This window comes from Cicer arietinum, chromosome 4 (genome assembly GCF_000331145.2).
Source record: "Cicer arietinum cultivar CDC Frontier isolate Library 1 chromosome 4, Cicar.CDCFrontier_v2.0, whole genome shotgun sequence".
Lineage (NCBI taxonomy): Eukaryota > Viridiplantae > Streptophyta > Magnoliopsida > Fabales > Fabaceae > Cicer > Cicer arietinum.
This window is the reverse complement of record NC_021163.2, coordinates 58472673-58488087: the sequence shown is the minus strand read 5'-3', so window position 1 is coordinate 58488087 and position 15415 is coordinate 58472673. Positions and strand designations below refer to the sequence as shown.

At 34.1% G+C, this 15415-nt stretch overlaps 1 protein-coding gene across 1 annotated transcript in view; it reads right to left on the bottom strand.

Moving 5' to 3' along the window:
* Window positions 1-364: 364 nt before the first annotated feature.
* The window catches only part of LOC101490815 (structural maintenance of chromosomes flexible hinge domain-containing protein GMI1), a 28513-nt gene continuing 13462 nt past the window's right edge, over window positions 365-15415 (bottom strand). Inside the window, exons 21-37 of the mRNA XM_004498456.4 lie at window positions 8612-8633; window positions 8403-8517; window positions 8200-8316; window positions 6652-6761; window positions 6292-6469; window positions 4929-5037; window positions 4740-4834; window positions 4090-4188; window positions 3816-3882; window positions 3546-3631; window positions 3189-3470; window positions 2979-3119; window positions 2574-2685; window positions 2161-2368; window positions 1572-1763; window positions 1076-1396; window positions 365-807 (exon numbers count right to left, since the gene is read on the bottom strand). Coding sequence (XP_004498513.1) covers window positions 537-807; window positions 1076-1396; window positions 1572-1763; window positions 2161-2368; window positions 2574-2685; window positions 2979-3119; window positions 3189-3470; window positions 3546-3631; window positions 3816-3882; window positions 4090-4188; window positions 4740-4834; window positions 4929-5037; window positions 6292-6469; window positions 6652-6761; window positions 8200-8316; window positions 8403-8517; window positions 8612-8633 — 2525 coding nt within the window. The 3' untranslated portion in view covers window positions 365-536. The remainder of the gene's footprint in view (window positions 808-1075; window positions 1397-1571; window positions 1764-2160; window positions 2369-2573; window positions 2686-2978; window positions 3120-3188; window positions 3471-3545; window positions 3632-3815; window positions 3883-4089; window positions 4189-4739; window positions 4835-4928; window positions 5038-6291; window positions 6470-6651; window positions 6762-8199; window positions 8317-8402; window positions 8518-8611; window positions 8634-15415) is intronic.

Here is a 15415-nt window from a genome sequence, read left to right as displayed (position 1 = left end):
AAGATCTCAATATTGACATTTATCAAACTAGGATTAAAATAATTTATTTGATATGCATTTTACACTATCACTTAATCGCAACCATTAAATTACAAAAACATTGACTTTGATACATTAAATTATATTTATATTTGCCGATCATTAAATTACTGTATTGTTTTGATACATTATTACTGCATTTTTTTTAATGATCATTAAATTGCCATGTATGATTTGATTTTAGTTGGAGATTATTTTGAAACATTATTTCTGAAAAAACATTTTCTAAATACTAATTTAGTTAGAACCAATGACAAATACTAAGTCAAAGAGTTCAGTAAAAAAAAGGTCCAACAGCAACAAAAAAGGACCTAAAATCACACTATTTACACCGAAATTCTGGATTAAAAAAGATCATATATTCATAACCGTATACAACATCTGTCAAGTGATCTGAATGACCCTATCAAGTATACAGCATCAGTTAACCCATGCCAGTAACAAAAGGCTATCCCAAGACTATGTTGGAAGAACAAAAGCTTAGAAAATAAAACACATCAATCAACTAAGTCTACCACAGGTGTCCCAATCACTGGTTTATGTTCCAATACCTCGGCCAAAGGCTGAATTGTATCCATAAGATTAATATATTTCTCCTTTTTTTTCTCAAATTTTTGTCGATACTTCTGCAGACGTTCAGTTAATTTAGTGATACCTTCTTCAAACATTAGCAGATTTGCTTTCTTTTCTTCAATCCGAGTCAAGATTTCCTTAGCTTCAGGAGAAATGTCCATTGTGTTCGCACAAGGAAAATATACAAAAGGATTCCTAGAAAACAGAATAGTTAGATGAGTAATAATATTTCTACTCAAAAGCTATACATAATATAAATATAAATAATGAAATGCAAAACTATCATAATATGTAAAAAGTCAAATGTTTCTACTTTTCTAAACACTTTCAAATACTTCCGATGTATTATTTAATCTCCAAAAACCCCTAAGTTCAATGAGATCCATGCAAACTCGAGAGTAAATATGCACAAGCAAGAAGTCATCACATGGTGACACGCAGAAAAAGAGAAAAGGATAGATACCCATAACCAAGAGAAAGAGTTCCATTTTCTCTAATAATACCACCATCTAACGATACAGCACCATCCTCTATACAGGCAAGAGCAGCTACCATATTCTCTCTTGTTTTGTAAACATGGACCTTCTTGAATAGGCTAAATAGAACGGTCTCGCGAAGCCCGAGGCCCATTGCTGTCCTTGTCTTCAGGTGATGGGTGTCCAAATCAACCATATTAACTGCATAACCCATAAAGCCTGCTGGAGTTTTCCCATTTGGTAACTTAGGATCAGGCAATGCCAGCTTCCTCTGAGTGTCATATTCTTGCAAGTACCCATTGTATGGCCTGTGAAATGAAGCATTGTCTGCTTTATGTCTTCTCTAGAGGAAAGATAATATCAAAAGAACCTAGCCAAAAAGACTTATCCTATAGTTTTTTTCTTAAAAAAATCTATAAAATTAATCATATTCATATAATAATGAAAACTGCGGTCATGGTGACCCCTGAGACTCTGGTTTACCTTATATCTTCAAAGCTCATGACAAGAAAACGCTTGTTTACTGATTTTCCAAGACTAGCTGCTTCAGCATGCAAAGCACTCGCATAATCGATTTCTCCATTTTGTTTATACCTTTCAAGAGAAATTGCTGTTTTGAAAGATCTACAAATAACACCCAGCATTTGAACCTCACCAAGATATTCAGCTAAAGTTCTGTAATTAAATTAAAATAAACTCGTTCAGAAGCAATATAGACTTCAAAGGATTAATTGTTTTATTGTTGGTGATTGATGAACACAGAACATGTAATACAGGGGACATAACATTTGAGTTGTGAGATTTTGAAGGCAAATAATAAGGAAATATTGTGTTCAGTACAAACAGCATTAATTACAACTGCATTGTAACAGGCACAATTATCATTATTACATTGGCTACAACTAGAATTACAATTTAAAATCAAATCAAATTATCGTTGTTACATTGACTACAACTACAATCACAATTTAAAATCAAGGATTTTAGTCTTTACTAATAATACTAAAATGCAAAAAAATTATGATTTCTGAGTGTTCATTTTTTTATCGGGAAGGAGAAAAACATGACGCACCTACTAAGCTCAGGACTCTGAACAGAACCAAGGAGGGCAACAACCCCAATTATTTCGTCCATGAAATCATTCTGTTGATTTTTTTTAGAAAGACTGCATAGGACAGAAGATGCAGAGTTTTCCATGCTTTCAATTTTTGTTGTCATTTCCTCTTTGGTGTTGGTGAACAAGGAGTCGATGTTGCCTAATTGATAATGTTTAACATTATCTGAGAAATAAAAAATATACACACATCATTTAAGCTACTAGGATTGATCTGGGGGTGAGAGGTTTGGGTCGTATACATGAGGCCATAAATGCAAATGCAATAAACTTTTAAGTATAATAATGTGGTAACAGAAGAAAACTAGCCATCATAAATTAAAACTTGAGTCAAATGCAAATAAATTACAGTAGAGAGAGTGATAAAGAACCTTGCAGCACCAATATCTCTTGCTCAGTTACAGCCTTATCATCGTGAGCTTTATTAAGATATTCTTCATATCTTTTAATTTTCATACCAAGTTGGCAAATGTCATCAAGTTTCTGCGTAGAAGCACATCAATACAAAGTAAAGTTGAGGCAAAAAATTGAATCTATTGAAAAGACATTAATAAATAATTTGTTGTAATCAAAATCAACTAAAGTTTCATCCTTCACAGCCACTTAAGTGAGAAGGCATTTTAGAAAAACATTAATTTAATTTCGGGCTATATCACCCAACAAGTTTGTCGTGACTATAAACTTCGAAGCATGACGCTACACAAAAATCGTGCCTTAACATCTAAACCATTTTTATTGAGAGCAAAAATAAACAGCACATAATTCATGTCTGATACCTTGCCATCACTATTTAGGACAGAGATCATTAAATTACTTTCATGATTAAATGGTGATATTTCCTGCAGGGGAAAAAGATTCTCCTCCAGGGATGGAAGTTGTGCAACATCTTCTGCAATCAACATTTTAATTACTTGAACCTGCAGACAAATCTCAAAGATTATAATTCTTAACTAGGCCAAAATTTAACGAGGATAAAAAAAAATAACCTTTACAGCCAGACATAGCTCTGTAAATTGTGAATGAGAAGCTTCAAAGCAAAAAGTCCCCTCAATATCTGGAACATGTATGGATGGAATGGTACAGCGCCCATGCTTGAAAGTGTACCGTATAGATTCCTCTGCATTGAACAAGTCTGACTTAATTGTAAGCATGTGAAATTGGCAATCTTGATCATTGTGATGAAACTTCGCATCTACTTCTCCACCAATATTAACAATTTCAAATTCAATGTTCTCTAGCTCACAACCAGCAGCACAAATAGCAGGCACCTGAAATTGCACATATTAACTCAGTTACAATAAAAGCAAATACACACTAGTTTTACAATCATTTTAAAAAGTAACCTCGGATGTAATTCTCAAGATTCTTCGCGCAATAGTATATTCCTGCTTGAAAACTGTTTTATTATGAAACACAACAGATATGGATGCTGCACCATGAACCAAAGAAATAAGATTATGAGAAAAGAAGATATAACAAACTAGTATGGACGTTGTATAGTAAATTTAAATAATAAACTAGTATGGACGTTGTCTCCAGAACCTCAAAACAATTGCACCTTACGTCAAACTAAGTGATACATATATGTACCATCATATTCAATAGCAACATACCATTTTCTCCATAACCTGCTGTTAACTTTAGTAGACCACTAAGATTAATTTTTCCTTTATCATCCACCTGCAGATTAGAAATTCCATTAAACAACATATTATTAAACCCAAGCTTTCTACCAAAATAGTTACCTTAGCCTCAATCCTTTAATCTAGAGAAAAATAGAAAATAAAAAGGAACATAAAAGCTCGTACATTATGCATATATTTGTCCCACTAAAACCATCAATGCAAACAATTATCTTGGTTACTAGAGTTTGTACAAAAGCATTACCTTATATAAAGTACTACAATGATTTAGCATTTCAAATCCAGCCACAGCAATATTAATCTCCATGCCTTCAGACACATGGTTTCTATATGTATCAAACATCTGGATGATAGAAATACCAGGATCAGCAAAAATGTCAACTAGAAATACAAATGTTATGCAATTGATATAGAAACTTAATCAGATAATATTAGAAATGTAACTTTGTCGCGGTGAGTGTTTGTAATTTTACAAAGATATTAGCTTGTAATTAACCATTCAAAGAGTTAAAAATATATGAACAAATTTATTAAGATTCTCCATATCGTTTTGCATGAGAAAAATCTTTACCTTTATATCTTTCAAATAGACCCACAAAAGAACTGACACAAAGTCACAAAGCTTTGAATTACAATAACACCACCATATACCATTGAATAGTTTATTTTAGTTTTTCACTGTATCACCGTCTACCCATTTGATTGGAACTTTCATTTAATCCAGTTTTCCTAGAACCTCATTTGGACTTCATCTCAAAACAAAAAACACTATTCAGAATGTTTCTGCCTTCATTTCATCAAGATATGCAATTTTTCTGTAAGATAAAATATCTCATAATGATATCTACTAAAAAATTTCCACTTATCAAACTCAGCATATAAATCTTGAAATACCTCCAACATTAACTCCTTGAAAATGAAACCTGGAAGTAGTTGGTCTTCTTTTATCTTAGGCTTCAGTTCAACATGTTCGGGAAAACCAGGAAAAACTGAATACAAAACAAATAGAAAGTATAAGAACAAACAACACAGAAAACTAATTTATTTCTTGATAAATAAAAGACACACATCAATCACAAGCACCTCGACATGGAACGGATAGTGACAACGGAACTTTTTCTGAAGCAATAACCAAAGTAGTTCTATAGCCCGGCCTTATCTTGTCCAACTCATTACTTGTAACCACTGAATCCTGTGTCAATTATTCCAAAACAATGCAATACATATGATAGGACTTAGATGAATAGAGTTAGTTAATAATAATAGTTATTTGAGGTTGTTACAAAGCTATTTGTATAAATAAGGAGGTTAGGGAGTTAGAGAGATATCATTGAATATTTGTAATTGTGAATAGAGTATTGTCTATTGTGAAGGGAAATCCCTTGGAAGAGAGATTTCTCTCATAGTTCTTAATAAAAGTGTTCTTTCTTATGACTACAATTCTTGGGTTCCTAACAATTGGTCCGACTCGCCGGATTTTTTAGGAGTGCCAGTGTTCAAGGAGATGGAAGCCGCACAAATGGTGAAGTGGCCAACATTTTCGGGATAGACCCCATAGGTTGGCTTGCAAGGGATGAAAGATTCTTTGTGAAGCATGAAACTCATGAGATTTGGCATTCATGAGCATGGATGATTCGACCTGGGAACAAGAAAACCCCGATCCAACCTGGGAATCCTTCTCAATCAATCTAATCATAAGATTTGGCAATCAAGAAACAGAAATCAAGCTCAGAGATGGAGCAATGGATGCTGACGAAGAAGCCACGACAGTATAAGAAACAAAATCAGAATTGTGGAAAGCAACGGAAAAGCATTTCTGAAGGAGACAACAACCAAGAAACTTGTTCTTGGGCAAGAAAGATGGGTGATGGAACCAGTCCATTGAGTTTGATGTTGGGAAGGCAAGAAACAATATTAAAATCAGATTGGCCAGTGGATACAGTGCTGGAAAAACAAGAAAGAAACTTAAATCAGTGCATAATTACAGAAGTTTCAGTTTACTGCCTTGTTGAACTTTCCCCCATGTTGTATGGGTAAGATTGTCCTTCCATCAGTGGGATCCTGGATGATAGACTTCTATTGTCTACATCCAATGGAGCATGAAGAAATTTGGTAGATGTCAACCTTGAGGACAAGATTGTTTTAAGGAGGGGTGTAGTGTTAGGACTTTGATGAGTAGAGTTAGTTAATAATAATAGTTAGTTAGTTGAGGTTGTTATAAGGCTGTTTGTATAAATAAGGAGGTTAGGGAGTTAGAGAGCCATCATTCATTGAATATTTGAAATTGTGAATAGCGTATTCTCTATTGTGAAGGGGAAACCCTTCGAGGAGAGATTTCTCTCCAAGTTCTTAATAAAAGTGTTCTTTCTTACGAATCGAATTCTTAGGTTTCTAACAAGTTATTTCTTTTTTCTATCAATGACACCGAAGTACACAATATGCTTACCATGATTTTTAGAATCATTCTATCAGTTGCAAGTCTAATCTTTATTCCGTGTACTTTGAAGTACATGTCCTTTGCTGCACGAATCTTGACTGTCACATCCGGAATTGTTTGAAAAGGGGCTTGATTACCATGGATGTCATAATATGCAATGGATAAGGTTGGAAAGGTAGAACCAACCCTGTGCGACAAATCATTTGTTAAACAATGGTAAACCAAAGTAAACATGTTAGATCAGATGTAGAAATACAAGAAGTTAAAATGACACAATATACCAATAGTTAAAACAGATATGTCCGAGCAGTAAACAAAGGGAAAAAAATTATTAAATGCTTTGTGAACAAATATCTATAGAAACCATACCTCACATCTAGCTCTGGACTCTGTTCATCAGTTAGAAGTTCGTACTTCCCAGCACACTGAGAAGGTTTCCCTATCACCCTCTTGTCAAAACTTTTACTGATTGAGTTCACCTATCAGATAAAATCACCAAGGCACCATATTGCATTGCATGACGCTCTAAAAAATAAATTACAAATGCAAACTACAACTTAAAAAACAGCAATGAATCCAAAATTGTGGAGAAAAGGAGGTTTCGATTTGAATTAAATTAAACAATTTAAACTTGACTTGATAAAGAATTCAGGCAAAGTAAATGAAATCATCAAGCCATTTGTTAAAACAATTAAAAATGAGTCATTTTATGTTGTGGCATATGACAAGTACCAAAAAGAAAAAAAAATTGCTTTAGTTGCTATTAAATTGATATTTTTTGCTACTAAATTGATATGTTTCAACTCGTCACAAGACACCCATTTATTTATTTTATTAGAGAAGAAAAAAGATTCCAAACTTCTACAACATCATAAAATTTTACTTTCTTTCCACCACTTGTCCTGCTCAATTTGCCCTTCCAAGTAGCAAATGTTCTTCTCATTTTTATTTCCACCCAACAAGAGCTTCCATTGTACACCTTGTGATGTCATCTCTCCCAAAAAAAAAAATGATCTTGGCAATAACTGAAGATACAAATCTCACCTTGTGAACAGTTCGATTGACACCAATATGAAGCTTAATTCTCACACTCCAAATCTCTTCAACTTTCATTTTATCACCATTCTCAACTATATAAACTGCCAAACTCCATTATTTTCAAGATGTCAAATATGCTTAGTCTCAGCAAATGTGCACTGAGGTAGGCAACAAAGTTTGTCACTCATTTTGTCTTAGAGACCTTCTCAATATTTGGTAAGAACACAACATGACTTTCGATGGTTTTAACCACATTTTCGTCCTTCTTTGTTTCTCTTAATTTCTTTAAGACGTCACTAATTCGTATACACTTCACTTGCACATGACCTTTCTAGCCACAATAGTAACCCTCCATGTCACTCATATTTTGTTTCAAGCACGATAGAGATTTTGATCTTCCTCTGAGACCACCGTGTCTCTTCGATTCAATCCTCCCTCACTCAGGGTCTACCAAAGCTAGTACATGATCTTGAAAATTAATATTTTTTTCAAAACTAGGATTGGACCTTATACAACCCTACAAAATTGGCTTGTTAGGTGAGATATGTCTCCCACTTAAAAAAACATCTCATCTATTGTGGGACTCTCAACACACACCATCACGTCCAAGCATTGACATCTAGAGTGTGACCCGAGTGGACTAATAGCAAATGACCCAACAATTCTTAGATAATTTTTTATACCATCTTAAAATTTTCAACATTTTTTTCTTTACTTCAGATTTCTTACGTTTTTCTATCGTTAGAAGTGTTGCATCTCTACAGATGAATGAAATGACCAGGGTTCTGAAGTATTATTTAACCAAACCTTATCTAACCTCACAATTAAAAGTATAAATAAGCACAAGAAAGATATAAAAAAGAACGAATAAATACTTACTCCATCAACCTGTTTTCGTTTACAATGGTTTGGACTTGGAGAGTCAACAGAAGTAAGAGATTTCTGTTGTATCTTACTAAGTCGATTCTCCCATTCAATACTATCAACATCTACAAGCTGTTACATATAACTCAGAAGTTAGAAATCATAACACCTTTCAACCAAATAAAACAAATTAACAATAATATTTAAAATCACTGAACCTTTTCCTTGTCAATCACGCTTATAGGTAAAGACAGAGAGCGACCAATATCCAATGTGGGGTTTTCATCACTGACGTAGAGAGAACACCCATTCCCATCCGGGATATCTATTGGCCTTTTAAAATCAAGCAAAGGACATTGAATAAAGACAATTTTAGAGGAATTATATGACTTTAGTAGATTGTGTCACAAAAATATGTACAACGAACCTGCATATGATCCGAGCTTCTCCTATTAACGAAAAAAAACACCAAATCTGGTCAGCACTATTTTAATTTCAGTTTAAAGCTTAATTTCTAATGTCATGTTAAAATCTTGTTGACAGCATATGCTTATCTCACTCGTCAAAAAAGGCTTATGCATACCACTTACAAACAAAGTTATTCCCTTTTATTATATTTTTGCATTATTGCATGAGAAAAGAAAGAAGGCTCAGGTTCCCCTGTTTTTTCACTTATTAATTGTTTCTATTTTATTTATGGTACAATTGATTATTTGAGTTGGATGTTGGACCATATTTTAATGAATATACCGTCAATCTGGCCCTTCAATTATAATTCTCTCCAATTTAGTCCCTAAACTATCATTCTCTCTCCAATTCAGTCCCAGAACTATAGTAATGTAATAAATAATCATTAAACTATTTTAAATCCATCAAGCCCGCAATAGTTGCTAGATATCTTAGTTGGTTAGTGTTGAAGAATCAAGAGAAATCAGATTTTATTATTTTATTTTATATTATTATGTTTATTTATATTTTATGATTCTTTCATTATTACTCAGTATTACTATTGTAATTTACTTTCCTATATAAACAGCTTAGGGTTATAGTAATAAAATATGAAAGTATTATGTCTTTTACTTTCTTCATGGTATCAAGAGCACCGGTAAGGGTTTTGTAAACCTTTCCACAACCCATTAGGGTTTGGCGCTCCAACCAAAGCTAAAAGCTAATGGCACACAATACACCATGGAAGGTAGCCCTTATGGGTAACGGCGACAACGACGATGGTTTGGGTAAAAAATCAGAAGTAGTCAACAACACCGACAATATTGGTTTAGGCAGCGGCGCCGGCGGCCAAAATGATGTATCTAACAATGGTTTTTCTAACTTTTTTGGCCATAAGGGAACTTTGAACACCCTCAAGATTGAAATCCAGAAACTAAACGGAAAAAACTATGTCGAATCGTCCCAAACCACAAGATTGATACTAGACGGTAAGGGAAAATATGGTTTCCTAACAGGAGAGGTGCAAATGTCTGCCACAAATGATCCGAATTTCAGGTTTTAGAAATACAAGAACATTGTTATTATTGTTTGGCTGCTTAGTAATATGGAATCAATGATTAGAAAACCTTTTATGTTTTTGCCTACTGCGAAGGAAGTTTGGGAGGTTGTCAAAGAAACATATTTTGATATTCAAAATTCTTCTCAAATTTTCGATCTCAAATCACGATTGTGGCATGCCAAACAAGGAGATAGTGATGTCACTACCTATTATAATGAGTTGATGACACTATGGCAAGAATTGAATCTTTGTTATGATGATCATTGACAGTGTTTTGTTTCTTAAAAGACAGGAGAACGACCGTGTATTCATGTTCTTGGTTGGGTTTAATAAGCGGCTTGATGAGGTCTGAGGCAGAATATTAGGAAAGATCCCATTGCCATCACTTCGGGAAGCGTTTTCAGAAGGTAGAAGAGAAGAGGCGAGACAAGGTGTTATGATGGGTAAGTCACCTTCTGTTGGTGAGGTTGAAAGCTCTGCCCTAGTCACTAAGAATGTAGATGGGAAGAGCGATGGCAAGAAACCATGGTGCGAACATTGCAAACATCAATGGCACACACATGATACATGTTGGAAGCTCCATGGAAAACCTCTAAATTGGAAGAAAAAAGAAAGAAACGAAGGTCATGCGCTCCAAGCTGGTACATCGGATCAAGAGAAACAGTTTCCTTCAAGCCCATCTCCTTTCACCAAGGAACAATTAGATCAATCGTACAAACTTTTTGAGTCTCAAACTTCTTCTTGCTCTATAGCTCAAAAAGGTAATTTTCCAAATACTGCTCTACTTAGTGTCACTCCCAGCCATACTTGGATTATCGATTCTGGTGATACTGATCATATGACTGGGGAGTCAAGTCTATTTTCTTCTTATAGTCCTTGTGCGGGTAACCACAAAATTGCATATGGTCTCTCTTTTAGCCATTGCAGAGAAAGGTTAAGTTATTCTGTCACCTAAGTTAACCTTAAAAGATGTCTTACATGTTCCTAATTTATCATGTAATATGTTATCCATTACTAAATTAACAAAAGATATAAATTGTCAAGCTAACTTCTTTCATTCTCATTTCACTTTTAAGGATTTGAACACGGAGAAGATGATTTACAATGCTAAGGAGAGTGGAGGACTTTATTATCTTTAAAATGGACTCAACTTCAAAGACCAACAAAAAGTAAGTACCTGCTTTGAATCTATTTTTGTTTCTTCTAATAATAATGATATTATGTTATGGCATTTATGGTTAGGACATCCTAGTTTTCCGTATTTGAAACATCTATTTCCTAAATTATTTTCTAAGAAGGATTCGTCTTTATTTCATTGTGAAACTTGTGAATTTGATAAACATCATCGTTCTTCTTTTTCTACACAACCATATAAACAATCAAAACCGTTTGCAATTATTCATAGTAGAAAATTTTGGGTTTATTTATTGAAAGAAAAATCGGAAGTTGGACTAGTTGTCAAAAATTTCTTTAAAATGGTGCACACTCAATACCAAACAAATATTCAAGTCTTCAGAAGTGACAATGGTAAAGAATATTTTAATATACTTTCTTGCAAATGGGATTGTTCATCAAAGTTCTTGTGTAAATACAACCCAACAAAATGGAATTGCAGAGAGAAAGAATAGGCATGTTCTTGAGGTTGCTAGAGCTTTACTATTTGCAAACAAGGTTCCAAAATATTTGTGGGGTGAATCTTTTTTAACTACATCATATTTAATTAATCGAATGTCATCTAAAGTTTTAGATTTTCATACCCCTCTTGATGTTTTTCGAAATTATTTTCCTTTGACTAATGTCTCTGCTGATTTGCCACTAAAAGTTTTTGGTTGCACTGCTTTTGTTCATGAACATAAACACCTTGACAAACTTGAGCCACGAGCAATAAAATGTGTTTACCGGTAACTCTCCAACTCAAAAGGGATATCGATGTTTTGAACCAAAATCAAAAAGAATTTTTGTAACAATGGATGTTACTTTTGTTGAAAATCAACCATTTTTACTGACATTCATCTTCAGGGGAAAAATTTACGGAAGATTCATCTTTCACTATTGAAAACAACATTACTTTAAGTGATATAGTGTTGTCACAAAATAATGAGACTTATATCGATGCACCAAAAGAAAATGCCCAAAAATCCATATTGGAACTCAATCCACTTATGAATGAGGTTTCGACATATTCGGGGGCGACAATTTCAAATCAAAAGCACAATGATCAAATTCTTGATCTCAATAATAATGAAGGACCACCTGAAATGTCACAACATAATGACTCAGATAAAGAGAAACAAAGCAGGTTTGCTACAATTGACCCTACATGGAAGGGAAATGTCTTTAAAAGAAGAAACCATAAACAGAGAAATGAATGACCGATTCTCCAACCCTTCCAAGATTCAGAACCAATAGATAATCCAACACATCGTCTTGATACAAGTAAGTCGTCTTCTATTCTTAAGAGTCATGTTGAGTATTCTGATACAGATCTTCCTATTGCAATTAGAAAACCTATTAGACTATGCACTAAATATCCTTTGTCTAATTATGTGTCATACTCAAAATTGTCTTATTCATTTGCTGCATTTACCTCTGTTGAAATTGTGGGATTTTAGAGAAAAGGAGGAGAGAAAATAATAAGGGTTTGAATATTATTGATAATAGTTTAATGTTGACTTGATTACAAAAGACTCAATACTAATCTCTATTTATAGAGAAACATAGACTAAATCCTAAATAAGGAATAAATTATAATAATAATGAGAGATATTTTAAGATATCTCTATGATTATAAATTGATCCTAAGAAATAATTTAAGATACTCTAATATAATATAAAAGATATTATACGATATTTTCTAATATTCTAACACTCCCCCTCAAGCTAAAACTTACTAAATTTTAGCTTGTTACAAGAAAACAATGTTTTGCTCCGCAAAATTAAAAAAAAAAGGTGGAAAGGCAACTCAGGGATGCAGGTGAAGCCGAAGAGAATTGCTATAAATACAGCTAGCCACCTTCTAAAAAACTGCATTTGGAAGCTTCAAACCAATAATATCAGAGACTCAAAATATTTAAACTTGAATTTGCTTCAAGGAGAGAGAGACATGCTTCAAGGAGAGAAAGGCAAGGCAAGGCCAGTACATCTGGGACAAAGATGGGGCCAGTGTATCTGGGATAAATTGTCAAGTTGTACGCATGTGGTTCGAAAGAAAAAAACTTAAAACAGATCTAAAAACATTATGCCGGAAAGCGGACAGACGCGCCTGAGCTCGAGACTGTTGGTGGCGGCGCGTGAGATAAACACGGCGGATCTTGGAGGCACATGAGTGCGTGTGGAGCAACTTTTGACCTAAAAGAAAATCTGGGTTGTGTAGATTGGAGATTCCGCACACAATGGAAGTGGTTGTGTCGGAAAACTTTTCCAGCAGCGACGACATGCAGCAACAACAGATGGCAGCAGTAGGAGACGGGACAGCAGCAACGACAGGCAGTAGCAGACGGCAGCAGCAACAGATCTACTCGCATGAGAGATTTGCAGCGCGTGTGACGGTTTTTGGCGACGCGCTTTTGGGCATGACCTAATCTGGAGATGACTGTTGTTCCCAGGAAAATTTGTCGGAAATAGTGGCAGCGGCAGCAGTAACAAATTGAATAGAAAGAGTGAAACGTGTCGGAATATTGGAAAAGAGAAACTATGATTATATTCCCTAACTGTTGGGAACTCGGCAGCGGAATAGAGGCAAGATCGTTAAAGGAGGATCGAAATAGGCTCTAGATACCATGTTGAAATTGTGGGATTTTAGAGAAAAAGAGGAGAGAAAATAATAAGAGTTTGAATATTATTGATAATAGTTTAATGTTGACTTGATTACAAAAGACTCAATACTAATCTCTATTTATAGAGAAACATAGACTAAATCCTAAATAAAGAATAAATTATAATAATAATGAGAGATATTTTAAGATATCTCTATGATTATAAATTGATTCTAAGAAATAATTTAAGATACTCTAATATAATATAAAAGATATTATAAGATATTTTTTAATATTCTAACAACCTCCAAGTTGTCTGCAGTAGAAATTCCAAAAAAATATATAGGAGGCTCTAAAAATACCAAAGTGGAACGAAGCTGTTCTTGAGGAGATCAGAGCTCTTGAGAAGAATCAAACTTGAAGAGTCATGACGCGTTACCTACAGGAAAGAATATGCTTGGTTGCTAAAGGGTTTACTCAGACATATGGGATTGATTACTCAGAGACTTTTGCTCCTGTTGCCAAATTAAACTATTAGAGTTCTCTTGTCATTGGCAGTGAATTTAGATTGGTCTCTTAACAAACTTGATGTAAAGAATGCTTTTCTGAATGGTGATTTGGAGGAGGAAGTATACATGGATAGCTCACCTGGCTTTGAAGATAAATTTGGTTCAAATGTGTGCAAACTACAAAAATCCCTTTATTGTCTCAAGCAATCTCCAAGGGCTTGGTTTGAAAAATTCACTAAATCGGTCAAAAGGCAATGATATATGCAAGGACAATCAGACCATACTTTGTTTATGAAGTTCTCTAATGTTGGTAAAATTGCAATTCTAATTGTATATGTAGATGATATTATTCTCACAGGAGATGACATTGTTGAGATGGAAAGATTGAAGAAAAATTTGACAAGAATTTGAGATCAAACATTTAGGCGCGCTTAAATATTTTTTTGGTGTGGAAGTTGCTTGCTCAAAGAAGGGAATTGTTTCTCAAAAAAAATACATCCCAGATCTCTTGGAAGAAACTGGGATGAGTGGGTGTAGACCAGCAGATACTCCTAAAGAATTAAATGCTAAACTTTGGGAGAAATGTGGTGTTCCTATTGAGATTGGAAGATACCAGAGGTTAGTCGGCAAACTTATTTATCTAGCCCACTCTAGACCTAACATCGCTTTCTCTGTGAGCTTGTAAGTCAATTCATGTATTCTCTCTATGAAGAATACTTGGAGGCAGTTTATCGAATCTTAAGGTACTTGAAATCCAATCCTGAAAATGGTTTGTGCTTCAAGAAAACTAATGACAGAGAAGTCTTTATATTTACAGATGTTGATTGAGCAGGATCAATTTATTGATAGAAAATCCACCACTGGATATTGTGCCTATGTTTAGGGAAATTTAGTTACTTAGAGAAGTAAGAAACAAGGGGTTGTTGCTAGAAGCAGTGCAGAAGCTGAATTCAGAGCAATGGCTCAAGGAATTTGTGAACTTTTATGGATTCCTAAACTCTTGGGCAAACTGGAAATGAAAGTTGACTCACCCTTAAAATTGTTTTATGATAGCAAAGCAGCAATAAGTATATTGCGATTGACCGCCATTTCATAAAAGAAAAAATTGATGCTGGAATTATATGCCTGCTATGTGTGACTTCCAATCAGCAAATTGTTGATATCTTGACAAAAAGTTTGGCAAGACACAATTTTGAGCGACTTATAGCCAAGTTGGGCATGACAAATATCTATGCACCAACTTGAGGGGGGTGTTGAAGAATCAAGAGAAATCAGATTTTATTCTCTTTTATTTTATATTATTATGTTTATTTTTATTTTATGATTCTGTCATTATTACTCAATATTACTATTGTAATTTCTTTTCCTATATAAACAGCTTAGGGCTGTAGTAATAAAATATGAAAGTATTTTGTCTTTTACTTTCTTCAGTTAGTTAGTTGGTTACACTAGCTAGTTAG